The following is a 21,061-nucleotide window of genomic DNA, read 5'->3' on the forward strand; positions in this document are numbered from 1 at the left end:
CTTGGTTACCCTCTTGTTGGTGATGGGGTCAGCATCACCAACAGTCTGTCCTGGTCCACTCACGTTGATGCAACAGTCAAGAAAACCCAACAACATCTTTACTTCCTACGGAAGCTAAAGAAATTCATCCTATCCGGCTGCATCACAGCTCGGTATGGCGACTGCTCGATCCAAGATCGCAAGAAACTGCAGAGTGTGGTGAACGCAGCCCAACGCACCACACAAGCTGCCACCCCCACATTGATTCTGTCTACATCTCCCGCTGCCTCAGGAAGGCAGACAGCATTGTCAGAGACCCCTCCCACCCAGGCATTGCCTTCTTCCAGACCCTTCCATCAGGCAGAAGGCACAGACGTCTGAAGACCCCGCACATCCAGACATAGGAACAGCTTCTTCCCAACAGCTACAAGACTCCTCAACGACTCCCCCTCGGACTGATCTGTTCCCTTAAGAACACTATTCATGAAATGAAATGAAATGAAAATCACTTATTGTCACAAGTAGGCTTCAATGAAGTTACTGTGAAAAGCCCCTAGTTGCCACATTCCGGCGCCTGTTCGGGGAGGCTGGTACGGGAATTGAACCGTGCTACTGGCCTGCCTTGGTCTGCTTTCAAAGCCAGCGATTTAGCCCTGTGCTAAACAGCCTATTCATGGCGCCCTATGCTGCTCTTGCTCATGTATTTGCTTTGTTTGGCCCCTTGTTCCACACTGTAACCGATCACTGTTTGTCAATGTACCATTTGTCAATGTTCTTTGTTGATTATTCTTTTGTCTACTATGTACGTTCCTTCGGCCGCAGAAAAATACTTTTCACTGTACTTCGGTACATGTGACAATAAATCAAATCAAATCTATTTCTGGTATGTAATTGGTGTCTTCTACTGTGAAGTTCTTATGGATCTCAATTTTTCATCATGTCCCCAATAGCAGCCACTTAGAATCCAGTTGGTAATTTGGCATTCATTGCCAGAGGATTCGAGTTCAGAAGTGTCTTACTGCAGTTAGACTGGACCTTGGTGAGAGCACACCTGGAGTATTGCGTATCGTTTTGGATATACTTGCCATAGAGATGGTGCAGCAGAGGTTCACTAGGCTGATCGCAGGTTTGGCAGGGCTATCCTCGGAGGAGAGATTTGTTTGGGGGGCCTGTATTCCTAGCGATTAGAAGGATGAGAGGAAATCTGATTGAAACGTATGATATTCTAGCAGGAATGGACAGAGTTGGATGTTTTCCTGGTCAGGTAGTCTAGAACCAAGGGGACACAGTCCCAGGAAACACCGTCCTCCCCCCTCCTCGACACCCTCCCCCCTCCTCTACTCACTCCCCCCTCCTCCTCTACTCACTCCCCCCTCCACCTCTACTCCCTCCCCCCTTACTCCCTCCCCCCTACACCCCCCTTTCTCCCTCCTTCCTACACCCCCCTTTCTCCCTCCTTCCTCTCTTCCACTATTCCCCCTATTCCGCCCTCCTCACTGTGCTGTTCTCCTCTTTCCCCCCGCCCCCCCATCTCCATCCTCAGCTGTGAGATTGTGTTAAGGGTACACAACCACCTGGCTCCCCCCTGGGAGGGGTACACATCACCTTGCTCCCCCCTGGGAGGGGTACACACCACCTGGCTCCCCCGGGGAGGGGTACACACCACCTGGCTCCCCCGGGGAGGGGTACACACCACCTGGCTCCCCCCCTGAGGAGGGGTACACACTGCTTGGCTCCCCCTAAGACAGAGATAGATAGGTTCTTGATTAATAAGGGGATCAGGGGTTATGGGGAGAAGGCAGGAGGATGGGGATGGGAAAATATCAGCCATGATTGAATGGCGGAGCAGACTCGATGGGCCGAGTGGCCTAATTCTGCTCCTATGTCTTATGGTCTTAAGATATGGGGGAGGCCATTTAGAACTGAGATGAGGAGAAATGTCTTCACTCAAAGGTTAGTGAATCTGCGGAATTCACTACCACAGAAGCTATGGAGGCCAAGTCACTGAATGTATTCAAGAAAGAGGTGGATAATCTTTTAGACTTTAATGGCTTCAAGAGGTATGGGGAGAAAGCGGGAATATGGCATTGCGATCGAGGTTCAGCCGTGATCTTATTGGATGGTGGAGCAGGCTCAAAGGGCCGAATGCTCGTCTCCGAGTTTCTAAGTAAGTTCTGGATTTCTTTCCCAAATCTCACCACTTCTCTACAACTCGTCCTCCTTTAGGATGGTCCTTGACACCAAGGATTTGGCCATCTGGGAAAATATCTCCTCATGTGACTGGGTGCCAATTTTCTTTTGATAATACTCCTGCGAATCACCCTGGGATATTGTACTCCATCAAAGGAGGTACAGAAATGAAAATGATTGTCCCAGGAGAATCTTTTTAGTCCTGTTGGCCTACCCCAAACACTAAACCATTTACACTCTCCTAAATACCGAGCCACTCGCAAGACACTGATCTAGTGAACCTTCCCTCTACTGCCTCCACGGCAAGTATGTCCTTTCTTCAAACGGAGACCAAAACTGCACACAAATGTGTCCTCACCAAAGCTCTGTACAATCGTTTGGTGTTCGCTGGAGCAGAGTACTGGGTGATGTACACCTCATATTAACTCCAACCAAACTAAATCTAAACACATCTGAAACAAAACTCAGTCTTTTATCCAAAGCAGGAGTTTGATGCTGAAAGGTGAACAGGTTTATTCCACTCCCTGTGGTGATATGCATCACTGTAAACACACAAGGGGTTAATGCAAATACACTAAGACTAGATAAACACTAGAGGGAGCACCAGAGACATGACACACAGACATTCAACGAATAAGTCAGTAAGATAGGACACGACCAATGGGCATTCAAGACACATCCAGATGTGAACTACCACGGGGGCATTACACCAACCCATATATAAGGACACAGCACACATGATCTTCCTCTTTCCAGTGGAGACACTTAGTGAGTACAGACAGGGTTGATTGAAACACATCACACCCACCACGTGGATTGTAGCAGACTGCTTAGTTAGTCTGAGTAGCTGTAGTAGGATTAACAGGAGAGTCGAATCTAAGTAGGAGAATTGTTAATAGTTTAATAAATGTGTTAAAGCTATCTCCAAGTCTGAACCTTCCTTTGTCAGAGTGTACATCAAGGAAGCAGCTTATGCTACGTCAAGAGCATAACAAAACATGGTACCAGTGAGTGACTGTTTAAATCCATATAGTTACAACTCAGCAAACAGCGACAACCAGCAACAGCACCCAGGCAACATAATCGAGATTCCGGTTCCACAGCGGCTCAGGTGCCAAGGCAATCTCAGTGCAAACTGGCGTGCATTCAGGCAAAGGTTTGAGATCTTCCTGGTAGCAGCCGACCTACAAGACGTGGCCGACGCTGAAAAGACAGAGCTTCTGCTCACAATTGCGGGTGCAAATGCAGAACAAATCTTCAAAATCTTCAAGTACTCCAGAGGGCAAGAAAAGAGAGACCTCCAGACAGTCCTGGACAAGTTTGAACAATACTGCGAGGAAAACACAAAGAAACCAACAGAAAACGGTAAAACAGGCGCCAATACTAACCACGAGGCCGAGGTAGGCGAGCAGCGAACGCCAATTTTGATTGGTGGCCATCTTGGAAAAGGTGCCGCACATGCGCAGTTGAGAGAAGGGTGCAAAGCAAAGGAACAGCGATCTGCGCATGTGCAATCCATTCCTATGGTCTGCATCACAAGCGTCATGATGTCAGAGGCCCCGAACCACGCCCACTTAAAGGGGAAATGTGCCAAAACAAGAAATAAAAATGTTTAAGTCTCAAAACAAGATTCTTTCACCTGGAACGACAGCACAATGCCTGAAATTCGACCAGTAGCTGAAAGTAACCTCTGCAGAACCCTGCAACAAGCAGTTAGCACCGCCCAAAGAGATGATACAGTCCTTGAAGACTACGACTCAGACCTTGATTTCTTCTTTGGACATCGCGAGTCGAATCCAAGTAGGAGAATTGTTAACTGTTCAATAAACGTGTTGAAGCTATCTCCAAGTCTGAACCTTCCTTTGTCAGAGTGCACATCGAGGAAGCAGCTTATGCTACGTCAAGAGCAGAACAAAATTCTTCCCATCTTGCCCTCTGAAGTCCAAGTGATCCTCACCTCCCATCTGCTGCTAGGCATTTGTCCTCGGACCTGCCTCTGTCGCTTTGCCCCCATGAAGGAACGCTCTCCCATTATCATTCAGGTCTTAAGGCGAAAAGAATCCCAAAATTCTGTAGCTGCTTCAATTCAGATTTTGATTCCGATGGCAGGAATTGTTCTGGCCTGCGGAATCTGCTCAAGTGGATACCTGGGAATGATCAGACCCTGCTCAGGGTCAGCCAGAATGCTGGCCGGTATTATTCACCAATTGCTGAGTTTGAGGAAGTAACCAAACAGGAAGGTAAGGAAATGAAACGTTTATTGACGTAGAATGAAGACTCTGTAAATTGGTCCCATACTTTGGCCAGGGTTTTTAATGTCCCGATTAGTTCCCCCGCTGATGAGAGAGCTCCGCCCTTCAATGGGGAAGCTCGTACTCCACGAGGTGCATGTGGAGCTTCATTGGTCCAGCCCAATAGGCCTCATGTAGGTTACAACACCAATCAAACATGTTTTCTCACATAAAACATTGCAAATACTTCTGTAAATTTCTAGTGATGCTTCCAACTAGAAATGAAGAGGAATCAAAAATATTAATTCAAACCGGAAAATTAACATAACAGATTCTGCACATGTTTGGGTCCAATCTTGAACTATTGATCATTCCCGCTCCTGGGACACTCATTACTTTTTTGGGGTGCTACATATAATAATAATCTTTATTATTGTCACAAGTAGGCTTACATTACTGTGAAAAGCCCCTAGTCGCCACACTCCGGCGCCTGTTCGGGTACACCGAGGGAGAATTCAGAATGTCCAATTCGCCTAACAGCGCGTCTTTCGGAATTTGTGGGAGGAAACCGGAGAACCCGGAGGAAACCCACGCAGACACGGGGAGAATGTGCAGACTCTGCACAGACAGTTCAAGCTGAGAATCAAACTGGGGACCCTGGCGCTGTCAATCACTGAGCTACCGTGCTGCCCGATGTGAATTTAACATCTCGCAGACAATATTCCCACTATTTCCCAAGTTAGTTCCATGCTTTTTACTTTTCCACATTTTTCTTTGGTCTGGATTCGTCCGCTCCTCCCGCCGCAAGGTCGCCACAGCAGGACGCGGACAATGTAAAGGTCCATGCGCCGGCAGGTTTAGCCGGAGATTCCCGCCCTGTCCGCCTTGTCCTTTCTACTTCTTTTGACCATTTCTTCAATGAAATGAAAAATGAATGAAAATCACTTATTGTCACAAGTAGGCTTCAAATGAAGTTACTGTGAAAAGCCCCTCGTCGCCACATTCCGCCGCCTGTTCGGGGAGGCTGTAACGGGAATCGAACCGTGCTGCTGGCCTGCCTTAGTCTGCTTTCAAAGCCAGCGATTTAGCCCTGTGCTAAACAGCCTCTGTCTAAAGCATGAACAGTTCGAGAGCCTGTGGGAATACAGACTCCAATCCTCTTAACAATCACCAACCCTAATAACTTCAGAAAATACTTTTCATTTGCTATCGGTGAGCCTCTGGGCCGGATGGGATTTATCCTAGGATTCTCTGGGAAGCTAGAGAGGAGATTGCTGAGCCTTTGGCCTTGATCTTTAAGTCATCTTTGTCTACAGGAATAGTGCCAGAAGACTGGAGGATAGCAAATGTTGTCCCCTTGTTCAAGAAGGGGAGTAGAGAAAACCCCAGTAACTATAGACCAGTGAGCCTTACTTCTGTTGTGGGCAAAATCTTGGAAAGAGATAGGATGTATAATCATCTGGAAAGGAATAATTTGATTAGAGATAGTCAACACGGTTTTGTGAAGGGTAGGTCGTGCCTCACAAACCTTATTGAGTTCTTTGAGAAGGTGACCAAACAGGTGGATGAGGGTAAAGCAGTTGATGTGGTGTATATGGATTTCAGTAAAGTGTTTGATAAGGTTCCCCATGGTAGGCTACTGCAGAAAATACAGAGGCATGGGATTCACGGTGATTTAGCAGTTTGGATCAGAAATTGGCTAGCTGGAAGAAGACAAAGGGTGGTGGTTTCTGGGAAATGTTTAGACTGGAGTCCAGTTACTAGTAATTCACCACAAGGATCTGTTTTGGGGCCACTGCTGTTTGTCATTTTTATAAATGACCTGGAGGAGGGCGTAGAAGGATGGGTGAGTAAATTTGCAGATGACACTAAAGTCGGTGGAGTTGTGGACAGTGCGGAAGGATGTTACAAGTTACAGAGGGACACAGATAAGCTGCAGCGCTGGGCTGAGAGGTGGCAAATGGAGTTTAATGCAGAAAAGTGTGAGGTGATTCATTTTGGAAGGAATAACAGGAAGACAGAGTACTGGGCTAATGGTAAGATTCTTGGCAGTGTGGATGAGCAGAGAGATCTCGGTGTCCATGTACATAGATCCCTGAAAGTTGCCACCCAAGTTGAGAGGGTTGTTAAGAAGGCGTACGGTGTGTTAGCTTTTATTGGTAGAGGGATTGAGTTTAGGAGCCATGAGGTCATGTTGCAGCTATACAACACTCTGGTGCGGCCGCATTTGGAGTATTGCGTGCAATTCTGGTCGCCGCATTATAGGAAGGATGTGGAAGCATTGGAAAGGGTGCAGAGGAGATTTACCAGAATGTTGCCTGGTATGGAGAGAAGATCTTATGAGGAAAGGCTGAGGGACTTGAGGCTGTTTTCGTTAGAGAGAAGAAGGTTAAGAGGTGACTTATTGAGGCATACAAGATGATCAGAGGATTGGATAGGGTGGACAGTGAGAGCCTTTTTCCTCGGATGGTGATGTCTAGCACGAGGGGACATAGCTTTAAATTGAGGGGAGATAGATATAGGACAGATGTCAAAGGTAGGTTCTTTACTCCGAGAGTAGTAAGGGTGTGGAATGCCCTGCCTGCAACAGTAGTGGACTCGCCAACACTAAGGGCATTCAAATGGTCATTGGATAGACATATGGACAATAAGGGAATAGTGTAGATGGGCTTTAGAGTGGTTTCACAGGTCGGCGCAACATTGAGGGCCGAAGGGTCTGTACTGCGCTGTAATGTTCTATGTTCTATAATGATAACCCCCATGATGTTGATAGTGGGGGGTGGGTTCATTAATGGTAATGCCATTAAATGTCAAGAGGAGAGGGTTAGATTCTCTATCATTGGATACTTCGCTACAGGAGTGATAACACTGACCAATAGATACTGTTTGTGTTGAAACAAACTTTAATTTAATCACAGAATCAATCACATTAGCAACAAAGTAACAGCTTTTCAGTTAATAGTTTAAAAAAAGTTCTTAAGTGAAAGGAAAAACTTTAACTTACTCCTATTGCCTCCAACCATATATATATATATTCGAATTAAACAAACCAATATGGTTCAAATACCACTTTTAAATAAAGTTAGCAATCAGGTTGCTTGCTTTTCTCTGTGCAAAGACCTTGGAGAGAACCTTCCAGGACAGAAGCCCTATCTTGTCAGACTAGAATCCTATGACAAATTGCCAAAAATATTAATAGACCTCACTCCACCATTTAATTGCATCATAAGGCATTCTGTGGTCTCCTCCCATTAATATGCCCCATGATCTGTTTATCCAGGACTAATCTACACCCCCGGGATCCTCCAAAATCAAAACAATGTTCCATTAGCCATCTACCTGTAAACAAGTAAATTGTTAAAGTTAATAATTACCACAATGATTAAGACCCCTTAATCACAGCTTTAGCAGCCTGCATGTACCTTAAACCAAGGTTTTTAATAAAGTTACTGCAGTAAATATAATGCAATAATTAAAAAATTTCCTACATTCATCACAATGGTCATTGCCTGGGATTTGATGTTTCTTCCTACTTATTATCCCAAGCCCGAAGGTTGTCCAGGTCTTGCTTTAGGCATGATGTGGAGATGCCAGCGTTGGACTGGGGTGAGCACAGTAAGAAGTCTTACAACAGGCTGTTTGGGAGCCAATCCTACCGTCATGGAGATACAGATATACAAATTAGGAGCAGGCATAGACCACTTGGCCCCTTGAGCCTGCTACCCCATTCAATCAGATCATAAGACCACAAGACGTAGGAGCAGAATTAGGCCACTCGGCCCATCGAGTCTGCGCCTCTATTCAATCATGGCTGATATGTTTCTCATCCCCATTTTCCTGCCTTCTCCCCATAACCCCTGATCCCCTTATTAATCAAGAACCTATCTATCTCTGTCTTAAATACACTCAGTGATTTGGCCTCCACAGCCTTCTGCGGCAAAGAGTTCCACAGATTCATCACCCTCTGGCTGAAGAAATTCCTCCTCATCTCTGTTTTAAAGGATCGTCCCTTTAATCTGAGATTGTGTCCTCTGCTTCTAGTTTTTCCTACAAGTGGAAACAAATCATGACCGATCTGATTGTCACTACAACCCCACATTCCTGTCATGACCATTCACCTCCTTTCTTATCAAGAATCTATCTAGTTCTGCCTTATAAATAAGACTGATGATTACCCTTACCACCCTCCCTCAGCTGGGGAATCGATACTCCTTTTTGTTGATCACCAGTTGGACGAAGAACTGACAGTAGCACTGGCACAGAATCTACTCTGGATGGAGGACATATTGCTCAACGCCAAGGCTTCCATTGCCTTTTGAGGAAGAGAGTTCCAGAGGCTCATTACACTCAAGAGAAATAAATTATCTCCATTTCCTTCCTAAATGGGTGACCCCTTATTTTTAAACAGTGACCACGAGTCCTAAATTCTTCCGCATGAGAAAACATCCTCTCCACATCCAACCTGTCAAGACCCCTCAGGGGTCTTATATGTTTCAATCAAGTCACCCCTTGATTGTTGCATCTATGACAGGTAAATTGGTCCTCTCAACATCTATTGGAAGTCCAGTCTGGAAGATACATGCTTCAAGACTTAGCCAGCTCAGTCAGGAGTGACGTTGCCCAGCCACGCTTGGCGTTGAGCAATATGTCCTCCATCCAGAGTAGATTCTGTGCCAGTGCTCCTGTCAGTTCTTCGTCCAACTGGTGATCAACAAGAAGGAGTATCGATTCCCCAGCTGAGGGAGGGTGGTAAGGGTAATCATCAGGAGGTTTCCTTGCCCATGTTTGACCTGATGCCACAAGATTTCATAGGGTCCAGGGTCAATAGTGAGAACTGATTGGATATCACCGTGCCACCAACTCTGGTGGTTCTGCCCAGCCGGTGAGACAAGACATACCCAGGGATGGTGGTTGAGGAGGCTGGGACATCGATTATAAGGTATGATAATGTGCTGAGTATGGTTATGTCAGGCTGTTGCTTGGCCAGTCTCCCAGTTTTGGCGCAAGTGCCCAGATGTTAGTCGGGAGGATTTTGCTGGATTTGCTGGGCAGGGTGTACCGTTGTCATTTTCGGTACCTCAATCAGAGCTGGGCGTTTGTCCAGTCTTATTCTTATGCATCAGGGAGGTACGGTGGCACAATGGTTAGCACTGCTGCCTCACAGCACCAGGGACCCGGATTCAATTCTGGCCTTGGGAGACTCCTTGGCAGCTTTTGCACATCCTCCCTGTGTCTGCGTGGGTTTCCTCCGGGTGCTCCGGTTTACTCCCACAGTCCAAGATGTGCAGGTTAAGTGGATTGCCCATGCTAAATTTCCCCTTTTGTGCCCAAATAGTTAGGTGGTGTTACGGGGCTGGGTGCTGTGTCAGAGGGTCGGTGCAGGCTCGATGGGCCAAGTGGCCACCTTCTGCACTGTCGGGATTCTATGAAGTTTTCTGTTGCAGAATTGAGCGATGTTGAGTTTTGACGCAGGCTGGAAACGTTCGCTCCCTCCTCTCTGCTCAGACGCTGTCACACCTGCTGAGGATAGCGCAGCATTTTCTGTTTTGGTTTCAGATTCCAGCCTCCGCAGGCATGTGCCTCGATGATATAACTGGGTGCATTGGCGGGACCATTTCGAAGGACAGTCAAGGGTTGACCATATTCTTTGAGTATTGGCCAATTGAGTCTGTTTGGGGGTTGTTCACCCTGTTTCATTCAGAAGCTCGAGCACACAGGAACCCATCTGAACCCCAGCATTAATCACCAGTAATTACAGGGAATCAAAGGCTGACCCAGGAACCTTCCATCCGCTGCTTCAAATACTCCAAGTTGGGTGTAAATTATTTTGAATTCAGTCCTCTACATCATAGCAGGACACATCTGCGATTTCAGTGGACTGCTGGCCACAGGCAAATGTATCAAGAGCAGATTGAAGCCAAATAAAAAAGGCCAGAAACATCAAATCAGCTGGTCAAAGAACTGCTCATTTCCCGGCAATGGTGGGCATTGCAGTGTTCAGTCACCAGCCAATAAATACTCGATGGGGCTGCTCAGTTCTGCTATTTTATGGGAGATTGTGTGCCCGGGGACGCGCGGGTGGGTTTGCAGCGAAACTTGAGGGTGACTTCACCTCCACAAGCCAGCACAACATCCAACCCAAGCTTCAGCAACTCCACCGCGAGCATAAACTCCCAAGCTCGTCATTCACATTTAAACCGCATGTCGCACAATGTACTCCGGAACAAATGCGCCAAGCTGACCCCATGAGAGAGGATATTTGATCCTACTGCCGCTGCCCCTTGACTGCAATGTAACAGGAATCAACTTGGAACAACTTTACTAACAGCAGCGCGATGAAGGTAAGCATAAATAAGAACATACACAGAAAATAGAAGGAGGCCATTCGGCCCTTCGAGCCTGCTCCACCATTCATTATGATCATGGCTGATCATCAAGTCCAATGCCCTTATCCCACCTTCCTCCTCATATCCCTGGATCCCTTTAGCCCCAAGAGCTATATCTCATTCCTTCTTGAAATTACACAACTAAGAGTTTTGGACTCAACTACTTTCTGTGGTCGCCAATTCCACAGATTCACCGCTCTCTGGGTGAAGAGATTTCTCCTCACCTCAGTCCTAAAAGGTTTACCCCTTATCCTCAAACTATGACCCTAGTTCTGGACCCCCCACCATCAGGAACATTCTTTCTGAACCTACCCTGTCTAATCCTGGTAGAATTTGGTAAATTTCTATGAGATCCCCACTCACTCTGCTAAACTCCAATGAATACAATCCATACCGGCTTAGTCTCTCCTCGTATTGGCAGTCCCGCCATCCCAGGAATCAATCTGGTAAACCTTCGCTGCTCTCCCTTGAATCTTTAAAGCTCCATCCATCAGGAGAACCAGGGGCTGGTTTAGCACACTGGGCTAAATAGCTGGCTTTTAAAGCAGACCAAGACAGGCCAGCAGCACAGTTCAATTCCCGTACCAGCCTCCCCGAACAGGCGCTGGAATGTGGCGACTAGGGGCTTTCCACAGTAACTTCATTTGAAGCCTACTTGTGACAATAAGTGACAGAAGCCTACTTCTGACAAAGCCCAACAGCCAACACAGACCAGTAGGCAGAACCCGCACCTACCATCACTCATTGCCACCCATTTCCACCACTGCAAAATATGGATACCGAATGCTGCCCTCATAATAAGAGGGAAAGAAGAGACCTTCACGTCTTCAGAATGTTCAACAAGCACTTTATGGTCAATTATATTTTGAAGTATAGTGCTGTATAAGCGACCTGGGTAGCTAAGTGGCTGTTTGTGTGGACCCCTTGTCACTTGTAATAAGATGAACAAATAGTGGAGCTATTTTTGATCAGTGCAACAAGAGCTTAAATAGTGGCAATCCAAGGAAGCAGGTATGGCCTCAGTTAAATGCCTCGTACTGGAAAATAGGACCTGTGACAGTTCAGCTGTCTCTCCGTGCTGCACTGATGGGGCAGCCTGGATGACACGCTCAAGTCGGTGTACTGGCTATGTTGCTGAAGCGGTAGCACGGAGGCTGAGAGTTCAAATCCCGCAACATGTGGCTGACTAACTCTCTCAGCATAACTATTATCAGGCTGCCAGCCCTCATTCTATGGTGGCTCTCGTTCCTGGAGTCAGATATTGTTGGTTTGAAATCCAACTCCAGACACGCGAGCTCAAAACCTACACTGAACACTCCGGCTGGTCCTCATTACAATGTGACTTGTGGGTTTTAAGTTACAACAGTGGCAACATTTTTAAAAGAAATTTGTTAACTGAAATGAAAATCGCATATTGTCACAAGTAGGCTTCAAATGAAGTTACTGTGAAAAGCCCCTAGTCGCCACATTCCAGCACCTGTTCAGGAAGGCTGGTATGGGAATTGAACCGTGCTGCTGGCCTGCCTTGGTCTGCTTTAAAAGCCAGCGATTTAGCCCTGTGCTAAACCAGCCCCTGTGAAACTGTGGAACACTTTGGGGGCACCATAGACATGTTCCAAGGATTTGGGTTCTTTTTGGAGTTGGAGTCCTAGCATCAGGGTCAAATGATCCGAATCCAGCACCGTGTTGGGGAAAGTCATCCGCCAGCGATTTTCCCCCCCAATTGGCCAGCGGCATGCCGTCCAGTTAAGGATGATGGGTGCGTTCTCAAAACTGAAAAGCCACATCCATATGTTAAATATTCAGCCCCAATTGTGTCAGTGAGTAACACACTTGCCTCAAAGTCAGAGGAGTATGGGTTCAAAAGCCAACTCCAGGACTTTGGCACAACAATTAATCCTGACACTCCAGTGCATTGCTGAGGGAGTGCTGCACTGTCGAGAATGCCGGCCAGGATTCTCGTTTTGGGAGATCTCCCGCCGGGGCTGAATTGAATTGCACCTGATTTGCGCTCAGCCAGTTCGGGGGTGACCCGACCAAACCCCCCCTCCCCCCCACCCCGCAACCCGACCCCCAACTCCCTCCCACAGAGATCTCTTAAATAAGGGGACCCCCTGGAGACCCCCAAATACAGAGAAACATAGAGACCCCCTAACCAAAAAGACCCCACACAGACCCCCATCAAGAAACCCCTCAGAAGAGAGACCTCTGTCAGGAAGCCCCCCGCCCCCCCTCCCCTAGACGAGGGGGTTATCTCCCTTCACAGTTGAGTAACTTCAAAATGGACAGCTGTGAAACAAGGCAAGGGGTAAAAACTCTGTTTGGGAGATTATGTCTTGATGCCAGTACTGAATTGCGTGCGTTTCACATTGTCGTTGGGGGTGCTATTTCTGGAGCAATTAATGCCAACACCTGGTGGACTCCTGACTGAACTTGGTGCTAGATGATACAGCTGAGGTACGAGAGTGTCCAGAGTGGTGACCTGGGTGAGCTCCCAGATGACCAGAGGCTCTCTGAGCATTTAAAGGACACAGGCAGCTCTCAGCAGTGTGAGCAGACAAAGGCCTGTAAGTAGCACCTAAGGGGTGAGTTTAAAAGACAAGACTGTAGCAATGGCAGCCTGAGCCAGGTCACCCTAATACCTTGGGGGACACCCCAAGTCCACTGACTTGGCACTGAGTCACTACCTGTTTCTGCCCTCGGCTGGGGCAGCCATCCCCAGCAAGCCCGAGGCGCAGACCTCGATTTTGGACAAATGCCTGATTCTTGTGTTTGCGGCGTCATGAGGTGGAGAACTTCACCCAATGATTCGAAACAACAAGCTTTGATTGACAGCTCCTGGACCACTTCAAACAGAGTTGAGTGCTTTCCATTCATCTCCCTTTCACGGATGAGTGACTTTGAAGTGGTCAGCTGTGAAACTAACAGCACTTGTCAGCACCAGCACCAATTCTCACCCATGTGATTGCCAGCCCAGAGGACCAGAGGATCACGAGGGCCTCGAGAATATGGTGCCCGACCCGGCAATAGGATGCAAATGGGTGGATTAGCCATGATAAATTGCCCTTAGTGTTCAAAATTGCCCTTAGTGTTGGGTGGGGTTACTGGGTTATGGGGATCGGATGGAGGTGTTGACCTTGGGTAGGTTGCTCTTTCCAAGAGCCGGTGCAGTCTTGATGGGCCGAATGGCCTCCTTCTGCACTGTAAACTCTATGTTAATGACTGATTTGCCTCCTCCCGCTGGCGAGGGACACAAACCTCGATCACGACACCAGGGAGAGGCTGAAGCATTGGAAATGGATCTGCGCCCGGTACTTATTCCGTTTTCTATTCTCTGCAGGGAAGTTAACCCAAGCATCCTGACCAATATTTACATCCCAGTCACAATTGGGCTGTCTGGTCATAGCCACATTGCTGCTAACGGCTGCTAGCATGTACTTACCAGTTGCTGCAGATACTGTATTATAATCATCCTGGGGGTTACCATTGATCAGAAACTGAACTGGACCCAGCCATATTCATTCTGTGGCTACCAGGGCAGGTCAGAGGTTGGGAATCCTGCGGAGAGTAACTCACCTCCTGACCCCCCAAAGCCTGTCCACCGTCTACAAGGCACAAGTCAGGAGTGTGATGGAATACTCTCCACTTGCCTGGATGAGCACAGCTCCAACAACACTCAATAAACTCAACACCATCCAGGACAAAGCAGCCCCGTTTGATTGCTCCTCCTTCCACAAATATTCAAACCCTCCATCACCGACGAGCAGTGGCAGCCCTGTGTGCCATCTACTAAGTAAACTGCAGTAGTTCACCAAGGTTCCTTAGGCAACACCTTCCAAACCCACAACCACTGCCAGCTGGAAGGACAAGAGCAGCAGATACCTGGGAACCCCACCACCTGGAGGTTCCGCTCCGAGTCACTCACCATCCTGACTTGGAAATATATCGGCCGTTCCTTCACTGTCACTGGGGCAACATCCTAGATTTCCCTCCCTAACAGAACAGTGGGTGTACCTACAACTCAAGGACTGCAGCGGTTCAAGAAGGCAACTCACCCCCACCTTCTGAAGGGCAACTAGGGAGGGGCAACAAAGGCTGATCTAACCAGCAACGCCCACATCCCGTAAATTAATTTTGAAAAAGTTGGGACAATGCTTCCAAAGTACTTCACTGGCTATAGAATACTTCAGGATGCCGCGCAAGGCAATATACAGAGGAAAGTCTTTCTTGAAATAACCCCTTCACATCGCAATCTCAGGACAGGTAAAAAGGGTCATTGTGGGCCTTGAACACACAATCTTTTCTCACTCGTAACTGAGTGCTAATAATTAAGCAAACCTGAGAGAAGTGTACAAAAAATTCCACGCCGCAGAGATTGCTGCTGAATGCAAAGAGATTAAAAAGCATCCTAAATAAACTGCAAAGATCAAGCCTGCTCTTTCGATCAATGTTAACACCATGTGTGTTGAATATAAAATACCTTTTATTGTTTCCTGATAAACATGTCAAACTTAGTGGAAACTGACATAAATATCACATTTTTACTATCGTTTCACTAACCCAGCAATCTGGTTGTCACTTTTATGCCAGTTTTTATCATTTTAAAACGAAACTTCCAATAAAATCTCTTCTCGTCTATTCAGATAAAACAAATTGAAACAATGGAGCGTCGGAGAAATTGATTTGCGATGAAACTATTGCAGAAAGACAAACCAGAACATTTTCAATCTGGTTATAAATTTACCCTTTCATAATGGGACCCCCCAGAGAGGACAGGCTGGAGGTTGATTCTTAACTGTTTGCAGACTGCAGCAGAGTTTCTGCACTCTGTAACTGCTTCACACACAGGCGAGCTCCCCGGTCCTACTCATGGAATCATTGAATCCCTGCAGTGCAGAAGGAGGGCTTACGGTCCATCGGGTCTACACCGGCCGTCCGAAAGCGCACCCCAACCCAGGCCCACTCCCCCGCCCATCCCCGTAACCCCACCTAAACTCTGGACATTATTTATCAAGGCCAATCTACCCAACCTGCACATCTTTGGACTGTGGGAGGAAACCGGAGCACCCGGAGGAAACCCACGCAGACACGGGGAGAACGTGCAGAGTCCACACAGACAGGCATCCAAGGTCAGAATCGAACCCAGTGCCCTAGCGTTCTAGTGCTAACCACTGTGTGTATCGTTAGATCAAAATCTGGTTTGAGATATCAAAGCCAATGGGCGGGATTCACTGGTCATGTCCGTCCGATGACCGGAGAATCTTGCCCGAGGTCAATGCAGTTCTCCATTGTACGCGGCTCGCCCGTGGCGTTCTTGCGGTGGGCGGGGCGGGAGAATCTAGCCCAGTGTATGGGCCATTGGATGCTTATAAAATAGCTTGTCCGATTGTTATTGTAAAACTTTATTGACGGATTGGGTGGCACTGTGGTTAGCACTGCTGTCTCACAGAGCCAGGGTCCCGGGTTTGATTCCAGCCTCGGGTGACTGCCTGTGCAGAGTCTGCACGTTCTCCCCGTGTCTGCGTGGGTTTCCTCCGGGTGCTCCGGTTTCCTCCCACAGTCCAAAGATTTGCAGGTTAGGTGAATTGAACACGGTAAATTGCCCCATAATGTCCAAAAAAGGTTCAGTGGGGTTACAGGGATAGAGTGGGGGACCTAGTTAGGGTGCTCTGTCGGAGGGCCATCGAGGGCTCGATGAGCCAAATGGCTTGCTTCTGCACTGTCGGGATTCTATGATATGGCAGAAATAGAGCCGGACAGCGATTCCAAACATCAGACAAACTGTTCCCGGGTAACACCGTGGTTTGGCAGGTTCACCTCAAAGAATGTTACCTCTGGAGTAAGGATTATTTACATATATTACTCCCTGCCATGTATCTACAACATACAAAACGTTGTAGGCAACATGCATCTTTTGTGAGATCACAGTTTTTAGATTGCAGTATTTACATGGATGGTACAAAATATATTTCCCAAAAATTATGAAATGGACTGGACATGTCTGGCTGTTAAAATTTATGTTTTTTTATTTCACAATACCACAAATGGAGATATGTGTAGTTCTGCGCAAGACCGATCGTCAGGGAAAGTCGTTGAGTATCAACAAATTCATGAAGTTTCTTTCAGCAGAAGATCTGAGATACTCCAAGTGATGGATATTCACTCAGTGAGCGGTGTTGAATCCGACACCCCATGCTGCCTAAAGGTGTTTTCTAAGCCCCTTTAGATCAGCTCTCACACTTACAAAGTGTGCAAAGATAACCAAAACCGCGTTTCAGAAAAAGACCAGGCAAGTCTCTCTTTTTCAGAAAGAGACCCAGGGCAGCACGGTGACACAGTGGTCAGCACTGCTGCCTCACGGCGCTGAGGACCTGGGTTTGATCCCGGCCCTGCGTCACTGCCTGTGTGGAGTTTGCATATTCTCGTGTCTGCGTGGGTCTCACCCCACAGCCCAAAAGATGTGCAAGCTAGATGGATCGGTCAGATTAAATTGCCCCTTAATTGGGAAAGAATAATTGGGTACTCTAAATTTTTTTTAAAGCATTGCTGACTCACAGTGCTAGTGACCCAGATTCAATTCCAACTTCGGGTGACTATCTATGTGGAGTTTGCACGTTCTCCCGGTGCCTGCATAAGTTTCCTCCGGGTGCTCCAGTTTCCTCCCACAGTCCAAAGATGTGCAGGTTAGGTGGATTGGCCATGCTAAAATTGCCCCTTAGTGTCAAAGGATGTGCAGGTTAGGTGGGGTTACGGGCATAGGGTGGGGGGGTGGGGCCTAGGTAGGGTGCTCTTTCAGAGGGTCGGTGCAGACTCGGTGGGCCGAATGGCCTCCTTCTGCACATTAGGGATTCTATGATTCTCAGTGAAACTCAGGATTGTTAGAAAGGCCAGCAAGGGAACACGGGAGCAATGGGTCAGGTGTAACAAATGTTTCCTCTCCTGTCTGTCAATTTTTCGGGAGCTCGAATCAGCCCTGATATGAAGCTCACCCAGGGAAGTGAAGCACAGGGCGATGGATTCACACACTCTTCACAAGGCTGAAGTGCAACCTATTTAAGTGAACAGAGTAATTGAAGGTATGAAGGGAAGTATTTCTAACACTTTAAGTCTGTATGGCCACCGAATATGAGGTCGCAAACTGCAACTCTTTTCGGGAATAACCAGACCCCCCAATGGACACAACTGAGGACATGTTACACTGCCGGCTATTGAAGACTGAATCAGAGCGGGCTCTGTGAACACAGTGACCTTGGCCGCAGTTAGCCAGGAACACAGATTCTGTTATAATGAAAGTGACGCCACGGCTGACTCATTCACTCACCTGTCAAACACAAGGGTTTATTGAGACCAATGGACTGCTAGACATGCACTCATGTCAACATTGTTTCTATTTACTGTGAACCAGGGGAAACACTGGGGATATTGGACCTGCCACTTAAGCTGCCAACTTGCAAAACTTTGCAATGAGTTCAAAATGTGGGCTTTGAGTAATTTCAAACCAAGCACTCGGAAAAACACGAGTTCCCCCAAAGTCGGTGAGAGATATCGTTCTTTCGAGAAATCCAAATGTATAATTCCTCCTTGCTCAATGGGGCAATTCTCTCCCTGCTTCAGCCCCCTAACCCCCTGTGTTAGCTCCTGTCTGACCTGTGTGGGTATGAATAAAGAACTGACCATCACTCCAGGACACGTGTTTGCAAGAAAACATGCTGCACCCCTATGTTATTCTGACCTGTGCGTTGCATCAGAACCCTAACGCCCAGCTCGCCCTTGTGTGTTCCTCTGCACGCACATTATGGGATGTTTCAGTAATGTTCCCTTGACATTTGTTATTCCCGAATAGCATCGCATTGAACAGTGATAGACACAGCCGACAAATCCACAGCACAGACAAGCTGTTTAAAATTGAATTGAGTGAAGGGTCTCCAATTTAACATCGACCCAATCCTGAATCTGACCCCCCGCCACACACACAAAACCCAGCAAATTCTCACTTCCATTTCTTCAAGTCAAAACAATTCCATCGATTCAAAGATTATTGCAACAAAAAAATCTGACGCCTCTCAGTGATAGTTGCTGGAAATGGTTGGCCAAACTGCAATGTGTCGTTTACTGTTTGCAGGCAACTTGCTATCTCAAATTGAAAGTCAGTCCGAATAGACGGCTCAATAACACCATTCCATCAAACACACACACATGCCCCACAACGGGGGCAACAGCGCCCAGGCAGGAGTTACTAATTCCCTGCCATTTGCAGAAGTCAAACACGCAACTTTCCCACAGAGCAGCTTTGAGTGCTGCAGCTACTGCATTTGCACCAATAAACCCGCTTTTGTAGTCAGTGTGTCCCCGGGTGGGCATGGGGCTCAATGAGGGGCAACTCAATAACTCCAGCCCCAAACACTTGGGTTTAATACTCGGAATGCCAACTCTGTCCTCTCCAGAGGACAAGGGAAGGGTTTGTCTGAATTGGAATAATTTCAGGGTGTGCTGAGTAGAGACCCCCCCCCCCCCCCCCCACACACACACACACAGGGCAAGCACAACCTCCCCCCCCCCCCCCCCCCCACACACACAGAGCAAGGACATTGTAAAGAAACCTCACCCCCAGTAACCCCCCCCCCCCAAGTCAGAGACAACAGCCAAGGCCAGATTGCTTTTGAACCTCCCCCACCCACCCAGCTCAGGATCCGGGCGGCGTTTCCACCGCTTGACCAGGGGGGCGGGAAAGCCGCTGCCCCCCGGGTTTGGGGGGGGAGGGGTGAAGGGGCAGCGGCCCATCCTGCCCCCTGCCCCTAAGGGAGACCCAGAATGAGCCCCCTGGACATCCTATTGCCCTCCACCCCCCCCCCCCCACACACACACACCACCCCCTCCCTCCCCACCCTGACTCTAGACAACCCCCACCCCCGACCCTGAATATCCCATTTCCCCTCTCCTGACAAGGGATACCCCCCCCCCATACCTGGTACCCCCATACCTGGTACCCCCCATACCTGGTACCCCCTCTCCTATACCTGGATACCCCCCATACCTAGATACCACCTTCCACCCCCCATCCTCCTGCTGCAGGTGCTTGGAAGCAGGAGGGGGTGGTAGGGGATCCTCCTCTCCCCTCCCTCCTAACCCCCTCCACACACACCCCCGCCTCCCACCCCCACCTCCCCACTCACCCCCATCTCCCCCTCCCACACCTCCTCACCCCCCCACCTCCCACACACACCCCACCCCCCACACCCTCACCCCCACCTCCCACCCACACCCCACCCCCCTCCCACACTCTCCCACCCCACCCCCACCTCCCACACACACACCTCCCCCCACCTCCCACCCCCACTCACCCCCATCTCCCCCCTCCCACCCCCCCACCTCCTCACCCCCCCACCTCCCACACACACCCCACCCCCCTCCCACTCACCCCCCCTCCCACACCCTCACCCCCCCCCCACCTCCCACACACACCCCACCCCCTCCCACTCACCCCCATCCCCCCCCCTCCCACACCCTCACCCCCCCCACCACCTCCCACACACACCCCACACCCCTCCCACACTCTCCCACCCCACCTCCCACACACACACCTCCCCCCACCTCCCCTCCCCCCCTCCCCCCACCCCCAGCTCCCGGCTCCGGTACCTCGGTTGGTGCTGGAGCAGTTGTGGCGGCGGACGGGCGCCTCCTGGCCGCCGCCGCTCGGGAGGCTGTCGGCGGCTGTGGGGGTGGCCGGCTCGGGGCTGGCGGCTGGAGCTGCTGCCGGGTGGTGGGACTCCATGTTTTAGATGCAGGGTCGCTGCTGAGCTGGCTGGGTGGGGGGGCTGGCTGCGGGGAGGGGGGTGCGGAGCCCCAGTGTGTGGACAGCAGACAGAGAGAGTGGCTCACAGGTAGAGGCAGGGACCTGGAGCTGGGGCAAGAAGCAGGAGCTGCAGTTACAGACTCTGAGCCCCAAGCAAAGCATTACATACACAACAAGCACACGTCATCTCCACTCACTGGGTAAGAGGCAGGATCTGTGCATCACACAGAATGAACTACATAAATAATCCTCCACACTCAAATCAGCAGGGAGAGGGTGAGAGGGAGAATGCACTGAGCAGGGATTGCAAGCATTGACATTTTTAAAAATGCAATCATGAAATGTACCGTTGCATTTCCCCCACACTTGTGCAAGGGGACGTTTGTTTCCACATTCTTGCAATGCAACTTACAACCATAGCTTACTATCTTTTCATAAATCGTGGATTCATTTAGATTATTCACTTACACATTCAGCCATGG

At 48.8% G+C, this 21,061-nt stretch overlaps 1 protein-coding gene across 1 annotated transcript in view; it reads right to left on the minus strand.

The window, feature by feature from the left end:
- Positions 1-20,669, minus strand: part of LOC140404489 (nuclear receptor ROR-alpha A) — a 1,004,264-nt gene extending 983,595 nt beyond the window's left edge. Inside the window, exon 1 of the mRNA XM_072493100.1 lies at positions 20,423-20,669. Within this exon, the coding sequence (XP_072349201.1) occupies positions 20,423-20,558 (136 nt within the window). The 5' untranslated portion in view covers positions 20,559-20,669. The remainder of the gene's footprint in view (positions 1-20,422) is intronic.
- Between the last annotated feature and the right edge of the window lie 392 nt (positions 20,670-21,061).

This window comes from Scyliorhinus torazame, chromosome 30 (genome assembly GCF_047496885.1).
Source record: "Scyliorhinus torazame isolate Kashiwa2021f chromosome 30, sScyTor2.1, whole genome shotgun sequence".
NCBI lineage: Eukaryota > Metazoa > Chordata > Chondrichthyes > Carcharhiniformes > Scyliorhinidae > Scyliorhinus > Scyliorhinus torazame.